The sequence below is a fragment of the Penicillium psychrofluorescens genome (assembly GCF_964197705.1).
Source record: "Penicillium psychrofluorescens genome assembly, chromosome: 5".
NCBI lineage: Eukaryota > Fungi > Ascomycota > Eurotiomycetes > Eurotiales > Aspergillaceae > Penicillium > Penicillium psychrofluorescens.
Window position 1 is genome coordinate 228135 of NC_133443.1, and position 23542 is coordinate 251676.

The window sequence follows — 23542 nt, forward strand, 5'->3', positions numbered from 1 at the left end:
TGGATGGCAAATATCAGGGTCGCTGCCCGGATCGAGGAGTTAGGGCAAGGAATACACAGCCGACGTATAGACAGCTTGATCAGAGCCGCGCTCAAGTAGAAGCTACAGTTTAAAAGTCAAAAATATTACGATATTCTGAACATAATCACATTATAGAAATCTCAGGATCAAACAGCCATCGCGACAGCCACGCGTTATGCTTTCTCGTCATCCACGTCAACCCTCCCCAGCGCAGAGCAACACGAACAACTCTTCGAGATTATCCCGTTCCACCAAATCCCGAAGACCACATAACCTGAAAAAGGCGTCGGGATATTATCTGATTGGAAACCATGAATTTGCAATTAGCATGATGGCAGGCGTGCTTGGCGATGCCGGAGTTTCCCCGCTGGGGCGATTGCAGGAGCTGGGCGTCAACACATGGGTCAGCGACCAAATGGAGTGAAACAGATCTTCTGAAGTTGGCAACGGGTGAGGGGTTAGAATGGATCAAGTGTCAGTTCCCAACATGGATTTGAAATCCGCGATGCGCGGCCTTGCAGAAGTCGTGATGGGGGGTGGTGATGATGTGCTCAATCCCCAGGTATAAACCCAGCGCAAAGGTGATGCGAGTGCAACTTCAAATCCCGAGCAGATCCCGGCGTAGATCGCGTGCGAACATATTTGAGAAATATTTTGGGCGCCAGCGCTGATGGTAGAACACAGATAGTCGAAAGTTCAAAGCTAATAACGCATCATCGCCATGGTTCCCATTCCCATTGACCCGAGGATCGTTGACGTCGCGGAGCCTAGAAAGGACAGTCTCGCTCTGCCAGCACCTGCCCGAGAACGTCTGGAGAAGGCCGGAATTGACCTCAGCCAGGGTTATCCCTACCGGCCGTCGCGTCCTCTCTATCGCGACGACGTCTACAACGTCCGAGACTATGACCGTCCGCATGTGGACCCAGGGACCCGTGCAGACCCTGAGAAGAAGGCGCTGCTATCCGCGGCCACAGAAGTAAACCATCTCACCAGACATATTGGAACCGAGATTGTTGGCTTGCAGCTCAAGGACCTTAACGACAAGCAGAAGGATGAACTGGGCTTGTTGATTGCGGAACGAAGCGTGGTCTTCTTCCGAGACCAAGATCTCTCTCCAAAGCAACAGAAGGAGTTGGGAGAGTGGTACGGCGAGATTGAAGTTCACGTATGAATCGCTGTCTGTCATTTCTCAGTTCATCTGTTGACCGTTTGACTTTGCAGCCCCAAGTACCTCAGGTCCCCGGAGTTCCTGGCGTGACCGTGATCTGGCCAGATCTGGCCGCAACAGAGCGCACGCCCAATTTCCGTCACCCTGGTGGGAACTCTCGCTGGCATACAGACCTCGTTCACGAGAGACAGCCCGCCGGAGTGACACACTTGCATAACGACACGGTGCCCACCGTCGGTGGTGACACTCTGTGGGCCAGCGGTTATGCCGCATACGAGAAGCTCTCACCGGCGTTCCGTAAATTTATTGACGGTAAGACCGCAATTTATCGTTCAGCGCATCCTTATCTGGACCGCAAGAATCCAGAGGCTGGGCCCAAATATGTAGAGCGTGAACATTTCATGGTTCGCGTCCATCCGGCGACAGGGTGGAAGGCACTCTGGGTGAATCGGGCTATGACCGATAGAATTGTTGGTCTTGACAAGGCTGAAAGTGATGTGATCCTTGGATATCTGTGTGATGTTTATGAAAAGAATCCCGATATCCAGGTTCGACTCAAGTGGAGACCCCGGACTAGTGCACTATGGGACAACAGGTCAGTACCACCTTAATTAATGATATTCGCATGTACTTACGTTCATACAGAATTACTATCCATAACGCGAGCTGGGACTATGAAGGCTCGCAGCCGAGGCATGGGACGCGGGTGACCGCATTGGCAGAGAAGCCAAGCTTTGACCCGAAGGCGCCGACTCGGCGTGAGAAGCTGGGGCTCTTGGGGCCAGATGAAATCCAGGAGCTGGAAGCAGCGGGCACCTTGCGACAGGCGCAAAGCTAGGGTTCGCACTATTAGCTGTTAATATAGTGATTCCGTCTGTTTAGTTATTCCGAGCCGAACACATCTCCAGAAATGTTTTTCAGAAAGGAAGTTGTATACGAGCGATGTCTGTAACACTGTACACTGCTACACTGCCCAGTGGTCAATGTTTTGGCCTGGAAAATCAGGGGAGCTGTCCTGGCTCACCGCCCGCCGATCAACATTGTTGGGGAAACTTTCATTTGCTCGTCCTTCTTTCAACTCAATTGTTCTTCTTGCACCATCCCAGATAGACCATTCAAAATGAGCGCAACAATGACAATGACTGCTCCACCGGAGATCACGGCGGACAATGTGGCTACTCTCTTCCCCGAGGTTGACACCTCCCTGGCTCGGGAAGTGTTCCCCTCCGGCGCCAACCAGACCGCTCGCTCAACAGGAGATATGGAGGGCTACGATGACGAACAAGTCCGGCTGATGGATGAAGTCTGCATTGTCTTGGACAAAAATGACAGACCCATTGGCAGTGCCAGCAAGAAGGCTTGTAAGTTTTTTTTTTCCATTCGCAAAACCTGGGGAAGCGGGGCAGTCGTTCCGAGTCTCCAACAGGAAACTAGCAAAGGATAAACAACTGACATTGACTCTCTATAGGCCACCTGATGACCAACATTGACAAAGGTCTCCTGCACCGAGCATTCTCCGTCTTCCTTTTCGACTCCAACAACCGCCTCCTGCTCCAACAGCGCGCCACGGAGAAGATCACCTTCCCCGATATGTGGACCAACACATGCTGCTCTCACCCGCTGGGAATTCCCGGCGAGACGGGTGCAGAGCTGGACGCAGCAGTGGTGGGCGTGAAGCACGCAGCGCAGAGGAAATTGAACCACGAGCTGGGCATCAAGCCGGAGCAAGTGCCGCTGGACAAGTTCGAGTTCTTCACGCGGATACACTACAAGGCGCCGAGCGATGGCAAGTGGGGCGAGCACGAAATCGACTACATCCTGTTCATCCAGGCGGATGTCGATCTGGAGCCAAACCTGAATGAGGTCCGGGATACCACGTACGTGTCGGCGCCGGAGCTGAAGACGATGTTCGAGCAGCCCGGGCTGAAGTTTACGCCATGGTTCAAGCTCATTTGCAACTCGATGCTGTTCGAGTGGTGGAGCCACCTGGGCACTGCGGCGCTGGACAAGTATAAGGGTGAGAAGGAGATCCGTCGGATGTAAAGTGTGACCATCCGGCCGTGCCATCATTTTCTACCCTCTAATCACTGTTATGCGCACATGGACCTTGATACCTCGGTTTTGATTTCGTTTGTATAGTCAAGAGATACATCAATGTGACTATCCATCCTATTCACAGATTTCAATGGTTGTAAGGACGTCCTGCCGAATAGGTACAGAGAACCCGAAGAAGAAAAGATCCCAATGCAATGCAATGCCTCAAAAAACGCCGGCGCTGACGGGCCGAGAAACCGCCCAAGGAAAAAGCCCGGACCATTACGCCTGAGGATCCGTTGAGAGAAACAAGATGCAGCTACCCAAAATGGCCGTCCCAACCACGGTAAAAACCACCTGTGTCTTCCAACCACTCTGCACCAGTGCGGCCTTGCGACTATACTTCATGACGGTGCGCGCGTAGTTTGCAAAGCCATTCGCCAAACACGTCAAGCTCAGCAACCAGAAGACAATACCGAGCGGCAGGGCCATATTGCGCTCGAGGCGGGTCGGCTCGTGGGTGAAATGGAAGGAAATGATGATGGCGAGCGAGACGACGGCGAGGTACATGGACAGACGGAGCCAGGAGAGAAAGGTGCGCTCATTGGCGCAGTGGTCGCGGGCATCGGAGGATTGGTTCTCGAAGAGGAGGGCGCCGCAGTAGGGGCGGGTGAGGAAAATGTGGGTTTGGTCTTCGGTGTGCCTGGGGAGGAGGTTAGAGAACATTCCTGGCGAGTGTGGGGGCGGGACATGTGGTATGAAGGGATTGCCATCCTCATCTACACCGGGCCAAAAGAGATCGCGATCGAGATCGAGGCCAGTATCAGATAAGGGACGTAAGGGGGTTCAAAAATGGTCGGGAGATGCAGATCGGACGCAATGAACACTTACTCTTCGACCAGGACGGGTTTTGCGTGAACGGGATCGATCAGGGGATTGTAGGTCCGGAGACCAACCGGCCGCGGCTGGATGACTGACGCAGGCATACTGGAACGATTCCAACGCAGGCCCTGAGACGGGAAATCGGAGCGCAGAACCGAAATGACAGGAAGAAGAGGAAAAAACGTGGAGAAGGGGATCGCCCGTCATGTGACACCCCGCTTGCGGATGATGTCAGGCTGGAATGCGATCGATCGGGTGATGTCTGCGCGAGTCGTCTGAGGCGCGCATGGTCGGATGGCGATGCTTGATCTGGTCTGGGCAATTATCGACGAGGCTGTCTGGTATCGACGATGTAGTCTGGTATGCGCCATTATCTACATCTTGTATGAGAATGATTACGATGGCTCAGTGATCCCCCCAGGCGGAGTTCCTCCGAGGAGATCCAAGGCTTTTCCTATGGAAAGAAACATGGCGTACACTCACCCATCAATCGATCTTCATTCGATGGACGGAAGTCATGCTGATCGGGCCATCTTGATAATGGAGTCGGAGTCACGGGAGACCCGCACTCCACTCGGCTCCACCGTCTTGTTTTTTCTTCTCTCTTGACCGCGCTCTCCTTTCTCTCGCCTTCTCTCGCTCGGCAAATATCCAGGACGTAGCAGAGCTCGCTTCTCTGTAGATAATGCGGATGGTCCAGTAAAAAAACCCCCCGCATCTCTCTCACCATGCCGCCCCGCCACATCCGCTCCGCGAGCCCCTTCGGCAGCTCCTTCACTTCCAGCTCGCCCCTCGTGGAAGCATCCATTGCTCGGGATCTGGCGGAATATGACGACGAGGACCTCACCGAGGGCCCCGATGGCATCTCCGAGGCCCGCCCGACCAGCAGCCAGGCGGGGACCAACCCGTATTCCTTGGCGGGTTCATATCGCCGCCCCGGATATTTCACCACCGTCAATCACGGGACAATGGTCCCGGCCAGTGGAGATCAACAGCCACTGAGCCAGTGGGAACGCGAACGGGCCATCGAGGAAGAACGCCATCTGCTGAGCGACAACCATGTCATCCCCGAGCCCCAAGGCCTGCAGCACAAGATCAGCGGCCTCTTCTCCCGCATCCAATCCTCTGCCCAGCAAGGTCCGTCCAAGACACCCTCGTCGGACCCCTCCGAGTCCGATTACGAGACCACCTTGACGACGGAGACCACGGCCTTGCTCCGACCAGCCACGAGTAATGACCAGTTGAACCTGAACGAGATCGACCGCAAATGGGAAGAGGCCGTCGCGGCGGGAATGATTCACACGACATGGCAACGCGAAGCCCAGGTCATTGGCAAATACTCATTGCCGCTGATGGCCACATTCCTGCTGCAATATTCCCTGACCGTCGCCAGTATCTTCACGCTGGGCCACATGGGGAAGGAAGAGCTCGGCGCGGTGAGTCTGGCCAGTATGACCGTGAGCATCACGGGCAATGCGGTCTATTCGGGCTTGGCGACGAGCTTGGATACTCTTTGTGCCCAGGCATATGGCTCGGGCAAGAAGAAGCTAGTCGGTCTGCAAATGCTGCGAATGATTTACTTCCTGTGGCTGGTCACTATACCAGTTGCCATCCTCTGGTACTTCTCCGAGCACATTCTCACCAAGATCGTCCCGGAACAAGAGGTCGCCAAGATGGCGGGCCTGTACTTGAAGATTGCTCTCCTGGGAACTCCCGGGTATGCCTGTTTCGAGAGTGGCAAGCGATATCTTCAGGCCCAGGGCGTCTTTTCCGCCTCCCTGTACGTCTTGATCGTCTGTGCTCCTCTGAACGCCTTCATGAACTGGTTTTTTGTTTGGGTAAGCCTGCCGTTCTGCCCTCGTGACGGCTCGTACTGACTCTCATCCCTCCAGAAACTCGGATGGGGGTTCATTGGAGCCCCAATTGCGGTGGCCATCACAGAGACTCTGCTCCCGCTGTGTCTGCTCGTATACGTATACTTCGCCGTGGGATCCGATTGCTGGTGCGGGTTTACTCGTCGAGCGTTCCAGAACTGGGGCCCGATGATCCGCCTTGCGCTGCCGGGTCTGATCATGGTCGAGGCCGAGTGTATCGCTTTTGAGGTGTTGACGCTGGCGTCTTCGTATCTCGGAACCACCGAACTCGCGGCCCAGTCGGTCCTTGCGACCATCTCCAGCATCACCTGGCAAATCCCTTTCCCGCTCTCGATCGCTGGCAGCACCCGCATTGCCAATCTGATCGGGGCGACCCTGGTGGATGCCGCAAAGACATCCGCCAAGGTGAGCTTCTGGGGCGCGGTGATCGTCGGCCTATTCAACATGATTCTCCTCTCATCGCTTCGATCATACATCCCGCGTCTGTTCAGCTCCGATCCCGAAGTCGTCGATCTGGTCGCCGAGGTCCTTCCGCTTTGTGCCGCATTCCAGCTCTTCGATGCCCTGGCAGCAAACTGCAACGGTATTCTCCGCGGCCTCGGCCGTCAAGAGGTGGGCGGGTATGTTCAGCTTTTCTGCTACTATGTCATTGCCATGCCGATCAGCATGGGCACGACCTTTGGGCTGGGCTGGGGCGTTATGGGCCTGTGGACGGGAGTTGCGCTCGCTCTCGGGCTTGTCTCACTGATAGAATTCTTCTGGATCAGCCGTGCGAATTGGGACCGGTCCGTCGAAGAAGCTCTCGAGAGGAACGAACTAACTTAGATGTATGTATGTTTGCATGTGCACGGCCTGTGGGGCATCAGGTCGATGTTCGAAAAGTTTTGATTATGTATATGGTTTCGGGTGGCGTATTGTTTGGCATTTCGCATGTATCTATGCATCAGCGCGATTTGAGTGAATACAACATGGAGGAGATCAAGGGAACAAAAGAATTTCGCCAGTTGGGGTCGACCCAACAGCAATAAAGGTACCTCCCAAAGCTCAGCTAAATCTACGCCGGGGCAGGCGCGCTCTACCGCTAGGCTGAATTCGCCGTCCTTGTTTGTGGTAGGAGATTGCCGACACTGGTACCTTCCTAATTATGAAAGATAGTCGAATCATAGCATCTACAGGCCACGCATGACGACTGAAAGGAGAGTCTAAAATCATATCATGATATCATTTGAGCTGTCTGCACTTGTATTTTAGTCCCGCGGATCAGCTGTTGTAATCGAGAATCGCCCAGGTCTGCTCATCGGTCGTCGAGAAGATCACACTGGCACTGATCAGCTCATCTCCCGCCTTTGCCACATCCGTGACCGGCAAACCGAGTCTGGTCGCGATCATCTGCATATGCATGCCCGTGTCTTCCGCAGATTCCGACTTGAGCAGGGTGTAGACCTTCCTCGCGACGGGCGACATCGACGCTAGAGCTTGGGCCTGGCCGTAGTCTTCCGCGCCACCCATCGCCGTGTCCGCAGCCGCACCATTAGCACCACCAGCACCCCCAGGCGGTCCCCGAGTGAAGAAGAGGTGGATAGCAGTAGCATCGAGCAGATGACAGTGCAGCTCATTGATATCGGTCAACGGCCTGACCGCATGCGAGCCAACATAGCGCTTATTGTTGAAGTTTTTGATGCTACCAAACACCTTGGCGTACCCGTTCAACTCAACCTCGTTCTTCGCCGGCGCCTTGGCCGCGCCGTCCATGTCCATGCCATCGGCCGTCTGCGAGTCGATCCATTGTTTCACCTCGATCTCGCCCGTGCCGTCGTCGATCTTGTACGTCACGTTCGTGCTCTGCGTGCTGATGTTGCGCACTTGTCCGGCGAACTGGACGTTGGCCACGTCTGCGTTGTCGATCTGGAATGGTGATTCCGGGTATGTCTGCCGCGCGTCGAGGATTTGCTTGACTGTTACAGGGCGAATGGTTTTGTTGTCGCGTTCCGCGTTCTAGGTCTGAAATTAGAGAGTTATCTTCTCCTGAGTACACGCGAAAGTACGCGTACCTTGCCTCCTGCTGGGCTGGTCGTTTCGCCCGGCATGAATCCGCCGCCGCCGCCGCCGGACTGACCGCCGTACGAGTTGTAATTATTGTAGCCCCCGTCTGGACAGAAATATGGGACATTAGCAGAGAATCGAAGGTAGATCAGGTCAGGACATACCCATGGTGAGTGTGTGTCTGGGTGTGGTTGTGTCTCGGAGGGTCGAAACAGAAATCAATTTACTGCTTCGGGAGCGTGTTCTGAGCGCGACTGGCGGCCTGAGGCATCAAATTGGTGGGGACTCGGTTCATCGTTTGTCCGTCCATGCTCACCGCCCGGCAATTATTTTAATTTTTTGCCCTTCCGTTGACAAGCAGACCTTGCTCTTGATTGACTTGGGTGAGATTGTTGCTGTTCGAGTTTTGCTTCTGTTACGGCATTTCATCCATGTGACCAGCGTCTTCAACTTGACATTCATCTTTTTGGCCTTGCTTTGGCAGCGCCTTCCACAATGCCTCGCCGTGCAGCCTCTCCCGCTGCGTCAGAGACCGAATTCGATATCACGAACGCGCTGTTCCAAAATGACAACGATTCCGACAATGAGATCCCGATTCGGCCTCACCAGAAAAAGCCAGTGTCTGCTGCCACTCAGGATCTCGATTTCCTCGGTGCCGACAATGACGACGACGGCGATGCGGCCTTCATCGCGAATCAGCAAGCGTCTGCCAACCGTAAATCATCGAACCTTAAAGGTCGTACGGTGAAGAAAGGTGGCGGTTTCCAATCTATGGGATTGAGCGGCCATCTGCTGAAGGCCATTACCCGCAAAGGCTTCTCTGTGCCCACTCCCATCCAGCGCAAGACCATCCCCGTGATTATGGACGACAAAGACGTGGTCGGTATGGCGCGGACGGGTTCCGGCAAGACTGCTGCATTTGTCATTCCCATGATCGAGAAGTTAAAGCGCCACAACACCCAGTTCGGCGCTCGTGCTTTGATCATGTCCCCGTCGCGAGAACTGGCCTTGCAAACTATGAAAGTAATCAAGGAGATGGGACGGGGGACAGAACTTCGGGCTGTTCTTCTCGTTGGTGGTGATAGCCTGGAGGAACAGTTTGGAATGATGACTAGCAACCCTGATATCATCATCGCAACCCCTGGTCGATTCTTACATTTGAAAGTGGAAATGGACCTGGATCTGTCTAGCATCCGCTATGTCGTCTTCGATGAAGCTGATCGGTTGTTCGAAATGGGCTTCGCTGCGCAATTGACAGAGATTCTCCACGGACTCCCTCACACCCGGCAAACGCTTCTCTTCTCTGCGACTTTGCCCAAGTCGCTGGTGGAATTTGCTCGCGCGGGCTTACAGGAGCCAACTTTGGTGCGACTCGATGCTGAGAGCAAAATCTCCCCAGATCTTCAGAACGCATTCTTTGCGATCAAGACGTCTGACAAAGAAGGTGCTTTGCTTTATATCTTGCATGAGGTCATTCAAATGCCCACGGGTGCTACGGAGCGAGCCCAACGCCGCCAGGAGGAGAGTGAGAAAGGGAAGAAATTCAATAAACGCAAGCGTCCCGAAAAGCAAAAGTCCATCTACAAGGAATCCCCCACCAAACACTCGACAATTGTGTTCGCCGCCACCAAGCATCATGTCGACTACCTATACGCTTTGCTGGTTGAGGCGGGATTCGCAACTTCTTATGCCTACGGTTCCCTGGATCAAACAGCTCGCAAGATCCAGGTTGAGAATTTCAGACAAGGCTTATCCAATATTCTGGTCGTCACAGACGTGGCCGCTAGAGGTATCGACATTCCCGTGCTGGCCAACGTCATCAACTACGATTTCCCGTCGCAGCCAAAGATCTTTGTTCACCGTGTCGGCCGCACGGCTCGAGCTGGCCAGAAGGGATGGAGTTACAGTTTGGTTCGGGACGCAGATGCGCCGTACCTTCTTGATCTTCAGCTGTTCCTTGGCCGACGACTGGTTCTTGGGCGCCAATTTGGGGATCAGGTCAACTTTGCCGAGGACGTGGTCACGGGATGCGTCCCTCGAGATGCGTTGTCCCGCAGCTGTGAATGGGTGACTAAGGTTCTAGATGAAGATGGAGACATTGCTACCCAGAGACAAGTTGCCCAGAAGGGTGAGAAGCTGTACATGCGCACGCGCAATGCGGCTTCGTTGGAAAGTGCCAAGCGAGCCAAGCAGGTTGTCTCCTCCGAGGACTGGTCCACAATTCATCCGTTATTCAATGATGCAGCGAACCAGATGGAAGCCGAGCGGGAGAATATGCTTGCCCGGATCGGTGGCTACCGGCCACAGGAAACCATTTTCGAGGCCAATAACCGACGCAATGGCAAAACGGAAGGTGACGCGTCCATTGATACAATCAAACGCATCCGCAAGACTGTGGCTGCCAAAAAGAAGCGGGCACAGGCGGACGAGCAAATCGAGTCGCTCGAGTCAGGGGAAGCCAATGCGGCTACGGAAGACGGGGTTGACGAGGAAGAGGACGACGACGTTCCACAAGAGGCGGGTGACAACATGTCGATGGCATCTGATTCCGACCTTGAGGTCACTTTCTCCGCGTATTCACAACCAAACAAGAAAACCGATGTATCTGCGACATCGTTCCAAAACCCCGACTACTTCATGGGATATACCCCTGTCAACCACAACATGGCTGAAGACCGGGCCTACGGTGTTCACTCGGGCACAAACCAGAACTTTACCCAGGCGTCTCGCAACGCAACCATGGATATGACGGGAGACGAAGGTGCCAAGGGCTTCGCCGAGGCACGTTCCATAATGCGCTGGGACAAACGACACAAGAAGTACGTGGCTCGTCAGAACGACGAAGATGGTTCAAAGGGCGCGCGCCTAGTCCGCGGTGAGAGCGGTGCCAAGATCGCAGCTAGCTTCCGGAGCGGCCGCTTCCAGGCATGGAAGAAGGGCAAGCGAATCGACCACATCCCTCGTGTGGGTGAGGCTGAGACACCCGGGATGTCGAACGGATTCAAATCCGGCTTCGGCGGTGGACGGCGATTCCGGCATCAAAAGGACCAGGCGCCTAAGCGGGCAGATCCGCTCCGGGACGACTTTGAGAAGATGAAGAAGAAAAATGCGGCGGCCAAGGAACGTAACTTCAGCAAACCCGGTGGTGCCGCGGCTGGTGGAAAGAGTGAGCTTCACTCGACTGATGATATTCGGAAAGCACGCAAGCTCCAGCAGAGGCGGCGCGAGAAGAATGCCCGGCCGTCGAGGAAGCGGTGATTTCAGATTTGATGTACTGTGTATAGATGCTGTCTATAATGCATTATTCAAGATACCATTATTGCGTTTAATGTGCCCTAGCCTGCTTTATGTTACTCTCTCCCGTTCTTCTCGACAAAAATTCCCCAATTCAATGTGATCTTTGTGATGTCTCTGACCAGCCTGCTGGGACAGGAGGTCGACCCAGGCCTGGGGCCATACGAAGGTAGATTGGAAATCCCTCCGGCCCTATCCTGACAGCAGCCTCGAGCTGAATGAGGAAAATTCTCAATAGAGTTTCATTCCTATCTACAGCGATCGCGACGCTCAGCTCCAGCTCCAGCTCACCCCACAGACCCAATCACGTCACAGCCACTGAGCTCAGACCTCGGGCGGCGTGTTGGGTAGATGCACTCAACGGCTGGCGCTGCATCATATCATGTGAGTGAGGATCGCAACCGGGCCTCGGGAAAAGCCTGGCGGCCGCATGGCCACGAGAGAACGACAGGTAGTGTAACCCTTGACCACGTCGTGGGCCCTCCAGCTATCCAGACGGTAGGCTAGGCTAGGGGCAGATGCCCCAGCGAGGCCCACGAGCTGGAATAATCTCCGAGCGTGATGAAAATCAAGCTATTGATTGTGCTAGTGAGGTGTCGGCGATTTTTGGGGCCCGCGTGTTAGCGATCAGCACAGCCTAATTGTGAACTCTTTTCAGGGCTCCGGGGTCCCGTGACTCTTCTCCTCTATCTTGCTCTCTCTCCCTCTATACTTCCTCAAGGCTCTTGCGGTTCTCAGACATTAAAAAAGACGCTCTTGCCTCTGACTTGCATCACAGCAAAAAGCAAACCCCTATCTTTCAACAGCGGTGGATGCGTCACTTGTCGCACACAATAGAGGGGGCAGCACAGGCCACTAACTCGAACGGGCCAGACTATAGCGGCCCGGACCAAGCTGGTTCGCACTATTGAGGCCGCTAAAAGGTCGATCGTGCATGAACTCATCCTGGTGACAAGGCCCCTTGCTGCCCCGCGTGCGGCATGTTCCACAGCGCAGTAATAATGTGCCCATTGGTGTCTTTTTGGCACCTCCGAGCCCCTTTCCTCGATGCACATTCTCATGGAATTTTTCCAGTGCCTTTTTGCCTCCTTCTCCGCTTCACGTCGGAACTACCCAACAGGGAAGACACGGAAAATATATTATTTTTCCACTCCCCTAACGTGAGTGGCTAGCTGCGGCGATCTGCCGCCTAAACATCAATACATTATTATTCCCCCGCTCTCTTTGTCTATCCGCTGGTTTTCTTGGGTCCAGGGTGATTGGGGCCACTATTTCCTAGATGCCCTGATTCCCGACTGGGACATCCTCCTCGAGGACGATGACGGGGCCGTTTCGGAATGGAAACACCCTGCAGATGCTTCGACAAAGCCAGGGATGACGGATCGTCAGCAATGCGCACGCTCTGCGAGGCTGATCAAGGCCGTGTGATCGCCTTCCAGGGTCGCGGAGGCTGCAGCCACATCTTGTTGGACGATTGCCGCCTGGAATCTGGCCCCGGAAGATAGAGCGTTTTTTTTTTCGAGGATTCCTCCGCATGGCATGGAAGGAAGGGAGAGCCGAGGGATTTTTCCGTGTCTCAAAATGGAAACAGTCCAGTAAAAACCAGTCTCCCGTGCCGTTCCTGACTTGGATATTGATGGGGCCTCGTTATCGGTATCACTTGCCGGCGCGAACCATTCGTGATCCAGGGCGCCGATCCAACCCGAGGATTGAATCACTGTGCCTGCGGCTGTCCGACTCCTGGCCCTGGGGGCCAGGACCTTTTTCTCTGCTGTGAGACGAGGTTACTGAGCGCCCCGGCCTTGCATCCCGGAAGGCGGATGACCCTTGATCTGCAGGCTCAGGGCGACTGCAACAGTAACCCCTACCTCGTACCACGGAGTATAAGGGACTTTTCGTTATTATTGATCGCCTCCGGTCATACAATCATGATTGCCCTAAGTGGACCCCTTCGTGCCTTCTCCACTTGCGGAGAATAACAATGAGATTTGCGACCGGCTGGACCTGACATCACAGTAAAGATAGGCCTCGAAACGGTATCAACGATGATGCAGGGACAGGGGACAACTTGGATTCCCGGTTGGAAGTTTGGGTTATCGCCCGCGAGGAGCCAAAAACGAAAAAAATTAAATTAAATAAATAAATAAAAGTAAAACACTAAAACACACCGAGCATTACATACGAGACCTGTTCGCTCCGATGGAGGGTTGCAACAACCCAAGGGGGGGATCTAGAAAAATTAAGCATGTTTTTTTTATTGTTCCCACAGAGGGACATGCAGCACAATTGTCAAACGGAATGTGCATTTTCATTGCCGAGTTTGACTATTGGCAATGGCTGCGGGCGCCGTCGATCCGTCAATCCTCTAGCCTTGCTTCCGGGCCTGATTGGCATCAGGACACCACCTGGCCCTGTCCTTTGGGTCTTAGTGCAATCCGATCCCTTCCTCCAGCTGGGGTTTTTCCCCTTTGAGGTGGCACTGACAGCGGAACTGTTGCCCCCATGGTTCTAATGCAAGCCACCCATGGACAGAACAGTAGATAGAGAGTTTTAACAGCAAGACAGAGAGAACGAACCCTACGACTGATCCACTCCTGGGGCTTTCCCCCCCCCCTTTACCCTGAACTATTGGCCCGTACCCGTACCGTTGGGCAAACCTGTCCCATTATTCGCAAAGATCTACCATGACGGAGATCAAGTCTATCAGCTACTAGTGTTGTCTGCACTGACCACTACTTTCCTTCTGTCTCCACGACCCGCTCGGATTTCTCCCTCTGTCAAATGTGCTGGTGGAAGCTCAGAGCCCACAGGCCCCGGTGTGCTACTCTTGTCCTTGACTATTGCCAGTGTTTCCACTCGACCGATCCACTACCGCATGGGTTTATGCATCAGGGTATAGTTCATCCCCCGTTTCTTCCGTTTCCTCTTCCCATGAACGTGGGCTATGGCCGAGACAGATAGGTAAGGCGTTTGGGGGCTTTGACATTTTGCGGCGCTGCACCTTGATCCTAGCTCGATGATCGACCGCCATCCTGCAATAAGTCGCCCTGGGATGGGAGACATGCGCGGCTATGAGTAACCCTGCTGTCATGATCTGGAAATCTCCCGCTGATCGATGCAGCCTATTTGCTGACCCCTCCAATAGCGGATCTCTTTAGTCCTAGATTATAAGCTCGAGTGGTCCTCGGACACACGCCTGGGCAGCTTGATGACGACCGGATATTGATCCTACACCGCTGCACATACATCACCCCCAGTACCACCCTACTCGGTAGTCCGGAGATGCTGCCACAAAAGTGCAGGAGCCAGTAGTCCCCTTTTGTGAACGAGATCCGCCGGGAACACCTGCCCCGTGGGCCCTTTCCTTGTCCTGCCTTACCCCCGATGCAATCACTCGTGCTTTGCCCTCCGAGCCTTACCCCCTCTCAGTTTGGACAGCCCCGGTTCAACTCGGGCCCAGAGCGGCTTCCGTTGAATCGAACTTGGTCTACCAATGCTCGAGGGTGCAGCCCCCGGGCGTCTTCACCTCGTCAATCGATGTCTGGGTCTCCTCCGGAGGAGGAGCACTCGCAGACATCCGGCGAGAAGCCGAGAGCCCAATCGGCATCTGAACCCGTAGTAGCTACTACGGTTGAGGCTACTACGGTTGAGGAGACCGGTGCCGTGCTGTCACAGCAGCTGCCTGCTGTTAGTGAGGCTCTGCCTTCACAGGCAACGCCACAAGGGAAAGTCGAGCAGAGTGCGTTGCCGCCGTTGTTGACCTCATCTTTACCTCGACAAGTTCCACCATCATATCCAGTGCCGGCGGTGGAAGCCTCTACGCCGGTGACAACTGCTCGCTCATTAGGCCCTAGGTCGACACGCCGCACAAAAGCGCATGTGGCTTCGGCTTGTGTTAATTGCAAGAAGAAGCACCTCGGATGTGATTCAGCACGCCCATGTCGACGATGTGTTCTCGCTGGCAAAGCTGTAAGTTTGCTGCATTACTGATCATCTAAACCCCACTGACAACTATCAAAGTCAACATGTGTGGATGTCACGCACAAGAAACGAGGACGGCCACCACTCAAAGCGGAGGACTCTTCTCTCCGGACTTTTACCTCACAACCCGAAGCTCCCTCTGTTCCGGTGGAGGCTCAGACAGCCGTACACTCACGGCGCAATCCTATGCACCGTGCCACGTCTTCACGCGAAATACGGCCTGTGACGGATCTACGGGCACTGGGAGAAACTGGCTCTCCTGTGATCGGAGGACGAGTGCCGCGCGACCAGCCGCAACGATGGTCAGCTTCTGTCTTTCCTCTAACTCGGCCCATGGACCCTGCTCCATCGATTCCGGGAGCTGCGGCTCGGCGACCATTTTCTTCAGGATCAGCGGTCCCGCCGCCATTGAGCCAACCGCCGCCTGCCTTTGCGCCGATGGCAGGAAGCTTCCATCCTATTCTAACAGGTAGCATGCCAGCTGGCATGGAAAGACGCTTCCCTCCGTATATTGGGCCAGCATTGCTACCACCTACATCTCCGTCTCAGCATCAACCACCGCTTGGGGCTCATCTGCTCCCGTATTCCGACATTCGGCCTCCGATGGGCGACCCTCGTCTTGTTCATACCTCCCGTGAAGGGCATCTTGACTCACCAGTTCGACTTCCGCCGATTCACCAAGCAACGGCCAGCCCTAGCATGCCTCACCATGCACACCGATTGAGTGATCCGTATCCAACCACTTGGTCTTTCTCCGGTCGAGAGGAAGGTCTGCAGGAACTTCGGCCGGCAGATCCGCTTCATCGACCCATATTTTCACATCCATTCTCCCATCAACGGTCTTCTTCAACAGCAAGCGCTGTCGACCCTACACCTAGACATACCGGACCAGTCGAACTGCCTTCCACAGCACTTCCAGGCCAGTCCCCTTCGACAGGAGCGCGAATTGAACCGTCAACCACCGAACCCGAAAGCCAAGAGCCACGCCCTTTTAAGCGACGAAAAATGGCCTTGGATGACATGGTGAACGACTAGGCTCAAATTGTCCGTCTTCCAGACCTTTAACCTCGGCTCCGCGCAACTTCAAAACAGTCGCATACTATTATATAATTCCATTCCTCAGCTATGTAGCAGGATCTACAGGCAGCTCATATTGATACCCTTCATCGCGGCGCTTGGTACATGCGCTGACATCCATGTTATTGTTTTTTCTCATTCAAAAAGTCTACATCAGTTTATTTCGACAGGATATCCAGTCTACGTTTTGCTTTTTGACTAGCACACATCGCTTATTTGGTATCATTCCAAGTTCACAGCGCATCTTATCCACATCGATATGTGCGCAGCCGGTGATTTAGAGCATTCTTCATTTTTCTCGCCCCGCATTTTGTTCTTTTCTTTTCCTATTCTTTTTCTATTTGCGAGTACCCCGTTTAGTTATGTGCGGTTTGTTTGAAGACATAGCACGGCGTTTGGAGGAGCAATGGGGGTTCGTCTCGTACGCAAAAACAAATAAATTCTCTCTCCATTTTCCTGGTTGGGCATGGCCTAGAATTTTATGGGTGATCTATTCAGTTTTCAGGCGGAGCAGTCGTTAAGGGCAGGTGGTTTTTCCTATTTGCCTTTGTACATGGGCTGTCTCTGCTCTTTCTGTGTTTAGGTTCTGAGAATGTAGTCGGGTTAGGCTTCAACCAACACTTGAGTTCTACCGCGGCCATCCCCCAATAGGCTAAAAAGCTCATCTTGTTTGTTTCTTGAGAATTCTTCCAAAAGATATTTTACAGTAAATACACCCTACCTAGCTGGTTGTCACCCACTAAAACTGGTAAATTTGTTCCTTGGCGAATCCCAGGTTCGTCAAAATCCCCGGAGACGCCCTCGAACCGACCAACGACTGCTCCATGGCAGGCGGACCGCAAACAAAAACCTTAGTCTCCTTATCCGACGCATCTTTCACCACCTCACGAAGTAGCTCCTCCGTGACACGACCTTTTCGAACAAGTGAGTTTTCAGCTGAGTGGCTAATAGTATAAATATAGTTGAACCGATCAGGGAACCGCCGCTTGTACTCGTCGAATTCCTCGCGAAGAAGTAGATCCTGCTCAGTGTTGACCCCAAAGACCAAATTGATCTTCGTCTTGTCGTTCGGATTGTCCAAAATACCACGGACCAGCTGATAGATTGGAGTGATTCCCGCCCCGCCGGCAATCAGGTAGACTTGAGAGAATTGGTTGGCCTTCCAGGGAAACCCCTTGAGGGCTGTGATGAATGTGAGGCTGTCGCCTGGGGCTAGTAAATGGAGATGGGTACTTGATTTGCCGTTCGGATATTGTTTGACCATCAATTCCACGAAGCCGGGTTGAGCTATCACCTATCATGTCAGCTGATGCAGGTAAACGCGATACAGCTTTTATTACCTAAGTCGCTGATTGGGGTATAAGGCCTGACCGCGGGAAGCCAGCTACCTTGAGGACGCGAGAATGTGAGAAGTGATGCTAAACGAGCGTTAGCCCAGACCAATTAGCAGTTCGCGACGGCAGTGTACAAGTCAACGAGAGGCCACTAACAGCCTCTGGATCTGGAAACTCGAAAACAAGTCGTTTGGTGTCGTGGTTGACCATTTTGACACTGTGCACACGCAGACTGGTGAACCCTACGCCGGAAAACATCTTGCGTGGCTCATTGGATTCAGCATAGGTGGTAGGCAGAAGGGATGATCGGGCACAGTAAGCGCCGACGCCGAGAACGGCGAACACAGAGGCGATGGCGGTACGAGACCCGAGGGGTTGAGCGAAACGTTGGAATTGAGCCATTATTGTGTTGTCTTTCTAGAGTTTGATTTATTGGAGAGGAAGCTGTGTGGAATGATTGCCCCTTATAACACTGGCAGCTCAGCCGTTTTATCGGCGCGTCGGGCCCCGACTATGTGCAACGTCGGAGTGGACCCGGCCCGAGCTCAGCCTTGGGGGCGCGCTTACTAGTGAGGTTGAGATGAATGCGACTCGGGACACAAGAATGACCTGTCTTTATAGATCTTTATTAAGACTGCTTCAGACAAACAAGCATATATAAACCAGGTATCACGAGATCTTCTACATAAACAGCCATTGTCCAAATCGCTCCACCTTAGCCAGCAGGCGGTTTTTCCTGTCCGTTTCTTGTAGAACCGGCTCAGTCGGTTCGGCGCCTAAATCATATCGATCAGTCTGCAAATCCATCTCAGATGTCCTGATAAATTTTGTGCGCCTGATGATCTTCCATGCACAAAACATGACAACCATAATGGGAATCTCAATGTAGTAGGAGACGAAATCGACACCTTGGAAATGCGGGCTGAAGCACTCCCATCCCTGGACGAGGACCAGCACGATATTCAGGCCGACGGCGATAATAGGACCGTAGGGATATGTCCAGTTTTTGAAAGGGAGAAGATGTTCCAGGCCTTGCTTGTGAATAGCGGTCCGAAAGCGGAGGGATGCGAGGCAGATACAGATCCAAGAGAGTTGATTGGAGACGCCGACGATGCTGCATATGTTAGCGTTCTGTACAGATAAAGAGATTAAAAGGAAAAGAGGATCATACTTTTGCAACCACGACCACAGCTTGCCCGCGCCAATGTAGCTGGCACCGAAGCACAGCCCACTAATCACGGAGGTGCCCAGAACGGCAATCCAAGGCACATGGAAGCGATTGAGACCACCAAAGAAACCGGGCGCGTATCCATCAACGGCGAGCGTGTACAACAATCGTGAGCCAGCGAAGAGTGCGTGGTTGGCAGCGGAAATAACCGAGGTCATGATCACAGCGTTGATAAAGCTGCCCGCGACGGCACTACCGGCTTGTTCGAAGACAATGGTGAACGGGCTGGTGCGGGTGTCGCCATTTGAAAGGCCCTTGTGCGTGTAGGGCACGTTCAGACCGACGATCAAGATTGATAGAATGTAGAAGAGCAAAATACGCCAAAAAACATTGCGCACAACCTTTGGCAAGTTCTTGGCGGGATCCTTGGTTTCACCAGCCGTGATAGCAATGGATTCGGTACCTCCGCTACCATAGATGTCAGGACATTTCAGCCAAGGCAAGCTTTCGGTGGCAACTTACTAGGCAAATGAAGCGGTCACGAACACCGAGGCGAAGCCTCCAATGCCGCCAACAAAAGGCGCATCTCCGATGTGCCAGTATTTGCCGCCAATGTATTCGTGTTCGGTGTTTCCACCGCAATTGACGGCTATTCCAAGGATGATAAAGATCTTTGACAGAAATATGTTAGGGATTGACAGGGGCACATCTGACTGAGATGAGAACATACCACAATAGTGATTACTTTGAGTAAACTCAACCAATATTCGACCTGGAACTCGTTAGACTTATATCAGACCGAACAAAGAAACAATACATACCTCGCCATATACCCGGACGGACAGGAGATTGAGCGCAATGACAATAACCAAGAAAATTAAACTGATGCCCCAGCCAGGGAAATTGTCGGTCCAGAACTGCAATAGCAACTGGAGGGCAATGATATCCGACGCAGTGGAAACGGCATCATTGAACCAATAGTTCCAAGTCAGCGCAAAGCCAAGCGCATCATCAACAAACCGTCTAGACGCCACGTCAGCATTGCAGTTCTTTCCGATGGATCACAAATGCACTCACCCCGCATAGGTACAGAACGATCCGGCCACGGGAACGAATGCAGCCATCTCGCCCAGACACAGCATCGTCACGAACACAATGCCACCGCAAATGGCATATGCAATGAGCATGGACGCAGGCCCGCCTGTCGCGAGTGACTCGCCCGTGCCCAAGAACAGACCCGTGCCGATAGTACCGCCAATGGCGATCATCTGCACCTGACGTGCGGACAACCGACGCGACAGCTTATCGGCATTGACGAATGGGTTAGACACGCCATCTGCGTCGTACTCCTGGCCCTTGGAGGACTCCTCCGCGGGAGCGGGATATTTCTCGATATCAGCCATCTCGATTTATATCGATGCGGCGAGATGCTTTGATCTCTCTACCAGGCTGGTTGTCTGCGACTCGACTCCTCAGAAAATGGTTCTCCGCATGAGTTGTCGACTCCGCGCGTTAGTGTCACCTAGCTTCTGGGGCCAAGCGTGTTGAACCTGTCCGTGCCCTAATCCCCGGAGTCTCGTGACCGCACAGTAATTAGTTCACCCCGGCGAAGCTGCAGCGACATGTATACAAAGAAGAAAAAAACATCACGATTGCGGACTACGTTTGGAAGACACCTCCTAGTCATTACGATGGCGTGATCTTGCGCGACAATGACTGGATGGGACACAAGAGGCGAAGGACCCCCGATGTGTCAAAAAAATTCAACTGGCTCCACTTGCAACCACATGGATAAAGGCTGGGGCTCCACCTGGGCCGCGGAACCGATTCTGCACGACGTGCCTGTTATTGGCCTGCTGGCCGATCCATATAGTCCAGACTGCATATGGAAGGTGAACCTGTAACTATAATAATGCCAGGATAAACACCACAGCGAGTTACATGATGTAGGCTCCTATCTGCTTCCAGCCAATCAGAGTTCCGGCATATACATCAGCCTTCTGAGTAAAGTTGCCGCTGTGTAACATGCCAGAAAGGAAATAGGTATAAAGTGGTACGATGGAAAGAGATTTGTTAAGGATTATGTATCGATGCAGATACCAATGCAAGAGCCAATACAGAGAAGATACATGAATGCTTTTGAAAATCGCTCGAAAAGAAACTGACAAACAGCCTACCCCAAAAGACCGCTGGCCAACGCCTCCAGATCCTGCAAGGTCTCGATCGGCCCCGGATCCGCGGATTTGCTCTTCTTGGCCTTGCTCTTGGACTTGCGTGGCCGGGGCTCTTCCTCGCTCTCGTCGTCCGATTCGGCAGAGACGCGCTGCTTCTTGCTTGGGCGGGTTGGCTCTTCGGGCCCGGAAGCCACAGACTCGGCATCGTCGCCGACGAACGGGAGTAGCTGCGCACCCCGCTCTTCCTCGGCCTCTTCGTCGGCAAGAGCGCGCTCGCGAGCCCGTCGCTTTTCCTTCTTCTCCCGACGCTTCTCGCGGGCCAGCTCCTTGTCCTCGAGATCGGCGTGACGCGTGCGTTCTGTTTCTTCGGCAAGGAAACGCTCGCGCTGGACGTCGGCATCTCCACGAGCCTTGAAGTGGTCTTCGTCTTCCATCTCGTAGACCTCGTGCGCGTTGCCCTCGTCGTCGTAGATAAGCTTCGTTCCTTTGCCCTTGAACTTAAGAAGCTTCTTCTTCGACTTGAGTAGCTTCTCGCGTCGCTTGGAGTCAATAACGAGTGGCTCCTTGCCGTCGATCTGCACCATCTTGGTTGCTCGCTGGTCGTCGGAGTCGTCGGAATCGGACTTGGCTTGGTCGAGACCTGCGTCTCCTGCGGCAAACCGACGCTTGACAGATAAGAAATCGGCGTCCTCGTCTGCGTCCTCGCCACCCTTGTCGGCATCAGGTGCAACCATTGTGCCATCGTCGTTGATGAGTTTCGAGTAGTGATCCGCCAACACGTCTTGGTTGCGGCGCTCGAACATGCGGTCGTATCGTGTCCGCACCTGGTTTTCGTCGTTCTTCTTCGGCTTCTTCTGGCCACCCGCGTCCGAATCGTCTTCTCCGTCACTCGAGAGTTGTGTCATCTTACGAGACGCGTTCTTGCGCTCCTTGGTGTCATCACCCTTGATGAACTTGATGCGCGGCGCACCAGGCAACCCCATGCTAGAAGCCAAGTCCTCCAACGAAAGCTCCTTCAGGTGGAAAATTTCCTTGTCCTTTTGCACGTAGACCGACTTGACGTATGAGATAAATGCTTTTTGACCTAGGTACTTCAGCTCGGGGTCCTTGAAGCACATGTTCTGCAGTTGATTCTTAATGCTCTGCTGCTTGTTTGCCTTGATATTGATCCGCTCGATGGGCACCTTCTTCTGCTCAAGTTGTTTCAGCATGCCCTTCTCCTCGCTGGGGTCTAGGAACAGCACGGCACGTCCAACCTGCTCGTACCGGGCCGTCCGTCCGACACGGTGAATGTATGTGTCGGCATCTTCCGGGCAGTCCATTTGGATAACCCAGTCAACAGCGGGGAAATCCAAACCGCGGGCAGCGACATCCGTGGCAAAGAGTACCGAGTGCTGAGCCTGGGAGAATTTGGTTGTAATATCCATTCGCCCGCCCTGTTTCTGCTTGCCGTGAAGATGCAGCAGCGGAATACCTGGCTGAAGATGACGGAAGGACTCGTAGACGAATCGTACTTGCTTCCCCGACGATAGAAAGACCACGGTCTTGGATTTCAGGTTGCTGCGGATAAAGCTCCACAAAGTATCGAGTTTTTGAGGCAATGGAGTAACGACATAGTGTTGTTGGAGGGTTGCGGGTGTCGCCGCGGCGGCCGCTTCATGCACCGCAACATACTCGGGATCCTTCAGGCTCAAACGAGCCAGATCAGAAACCTTTTTGGTTTGAGTGGCACTGAAGAGCATCGTCTGATGCTCCTTGGGAAGGTGGTCGATGATCGCGTCCACCGTCTTTTGGAAACCCATGTCCATAATCCGGTCCGCTTCGTCCATCACCAGCATCTGGAAGTTGTGTGTCTCTAGCATAGCAGTCTGATCGAGGTGCTGGAGCATGCGACCTGGTGTGCAGACCAAAATATTCATGCGTCCCAGTCGTTCCTGCTCCTCGCGCAGACTCTTCCCGCCGATGACCAAGCCAGCAGAGAAACCATGATATCGGCCCACCTTCCGCAACACCTCGAAAATTTGAACGGCCAATTCACGGGTTGGAGAGAGGATCAAGGCTCCCAGTCCGTCGTATTCAGTCCATTGTTTGCGGTACAGATTCTCGAGAACGGGGACCAAGAAGGCCAGTGTTTTGCCGCTGCCGGTCTTGGCGGCGCCCAGGATATCGCGGCCCTTGAGTGCATGAGAGATCGCGCGCGATTGGATGTCAGTCAGAGTCTTGTAGTGAGTAGCTTCGAGGCCGGAGGCTGTCGGTTCGGAGAGAGGCAGTTCGGAGAAGTTTTTGATGGAGGCCTTGGGGTCGAGATCGTCGACCCGCTGGGCGAGCGTGGACAGCTCATCCTGGCCACGCTTGCGCTTCAGTATCCGACTAGAGTCATTATGTGCCTTTTGCTTGCCATGAGAGGCCCGTGCTGGCGCCATGGTTCGTCTGTCTGTCTGTTGCTGCTGGAGAGAATCGAAAATCTGCCCGGCGGTGAAAATACCTTTTTG

At 53.7% G+C, this 23542-nt stretch overlaps 10 protein-coding genes across 10 annotated transcripts; 5 read left to right on the forward strand and 5 right to left on the reverse strand.

Annotated features, from left to right (window-relative positions):
- Positions 1-742: 742 nt before the first annotated feature.
- Positions 743-2027, forward strand: PFLUO_LOCUS7354 (uncharacterized protein; the record flags this gene model as incomplete). The annotated part of the gene is made up of 3 exons (XM_073784989.1): positions 743-1186; positions 1243-1784; positions 1835-2027. 3 exons carry the CDS (start codon positions 743-745, stop codon positions 2025-2027), a joined length of 1179 nt encoding a protein of 392 aa, XP_073641389.1.
- A 282-nt stretch (positions 2028-2309) lies between these two features.
- On the forward strand, positions 2310-3232 carry PFLUO_LOCUS7355 (isopentenyl-diphosphate delta-isomerase idi1; the record flags this gene model as incomplete). The annotated part of the gene is made up of 2 exons (XM_073784990.1): positions 2310-2550; positions 2658-3232. 2 exons carry the CDS (start codon positions 2310-2312, stop codon positions 3230-3232), a joined length of 816 nt encoding a protein of 271 aa, XP_073641390.1.
- Positions 3233-3505: 273 nt separating this feature from the next.
- On the reverse strand, positions 3506-4209 carry PFLUO_LOCUS7356 (uncharacterized protein; the record flags this gene model as incomplete). The annotated part of the gene is made up of 2 exons (XM_073784991.1): positions 3506-3926; positions 4115-4209. 2 exons carry the CDS (start codon positions 4207-4209, stop codon positions 3506-3508), a joined length of 516 nt encoding a protein of 171 aa, XP_073641391.1.
- A 624-nt stretch (positions 4210-4833) lies between these two features.
- On the forward strand, positions 4834-6804 carry PFLUO_LOCUS7357 (uncharacterized protein; the record flags this gene model as incomplete). The annotated part of the gene is made up of 2 exons (XM_073784992.1): positions 4834-5943; positions 5998-6804. The coding sequence occupies 2 exons, from the start codon at positions 4834-4836 to the stop codon at positions 6802-6804; spliced, it is 1917 nt and encodes a 638-aa protein (XP_073641392.1).
- A 435-nt stretch (positions 6805-7239) lies between these two features.
- PFLUO_LOCUS7358 (Replication factor A protein 2) lies at positions 7240-8190 on the reverse strand (the record flags this gene model as incomplete). The annotated part of the gene is made up of 3 exons (XM_073784993.1): positions 7240-7974; positions 8031-8128; positions 8187-8190. The coding sequence occupies 3 exons, from the start codon at positions 8188-8190 to the stop codon at positions 7240-7242; spliced, it is 837 nt and encodes a 278-aa protein (XP_073641393.1).
- A 327-nt stretch (positions 8191-8517) lies between these two features.
- Positions 8518-11280, forward strand: PFLUO_LOCUS7359 (ATP-dependent RNA helicase dbp10; the record flags this gene model as incomplete). The annotated part of the gene is made up of 1 exon (XM_073784994.1): positions 8518-11280. The coding sequence occupies one exon, from the start codon at positions 8518-8520 to the stop codon at positions 11278-11280; it is 2763 nt and encodes a 920-aa protein (XP_073641394.1).
- A 3573-nt stretch (positions 11281-14853) lies between these two features.
- PFLUO_LOCUS7360 (uncharacterized protein) lies at positions 14854-16332 on the forward strand (the record flags this gene model as incomplete). Its single annotated transcript, XM_073784995.1, has 2 exons — positions 14854-15285; positions 15337-16332. 2 exons carry the CDS (start codon positions 14854-14856, stop codon positions 16330-16332), a joined length of 1428 nt encoding a protein of 475 aa, XP_073641395.1.
- Positions 16333-17113: 781 nt separating this feature from the next.
- PFLUO_LOCUS7361 (uncharacterized protein) lies at positions 17114-18110 on the reverse strand (the record flags this gene model as incomplete). Its single annotated transcript, XM_073784996.1, has 3 exons — positions 17114-17661; positions 17715-17792; positions 17843-18110. 3 exons carry the CDS (start codon positions 18108-18110, stop codon positions 17114-17116), a joined length of 894 nt encoding a protein of 297 aa, XP_073641396.1.
- Positions 18111-18389: 279 nt separating this feature from the next.
- On the reverse strand, positions 18390-20279 carry PFLUO_LOCUS7362 (Basic amino-acid permease; the record flags this gene model as incomplete). Its single annotated transcript, XM_073784997.1, has 6 exons — positions 18390-18822; positions 18880-19344; positions 19423-19547; positions 19607-19648; positions 19698-19899; positions 19954-20279. The coding sequence occupies 6 exons, from the start codon at positions 20277-20279 to the stop codon at positions 18390-18392; spliced, it is 1593 nt and encodes a 530-aa protein (XP_073641397.1).
- A 770-nt stretch (positions 20280-21049) lies between these two features.
- On the reverse strand, positions 21050-23473 carry PFLUO_LOCUS7363 (ATP-dependent RNA helicase dbp4; the record flags this gene model as incomplete). Its single annotated transcript, XM_073784998.1, has 1 exon — positions 21050-23473. The coding sequence occupies one exon, from the start codon at positions 23471-23473 to the stop codon at positions 21050-21052; it is 2424 nt and encodes an 807-aa protein (XP_073641398.1).
- Positions 23474-23542: the final 69 nt, after the last annotated feature.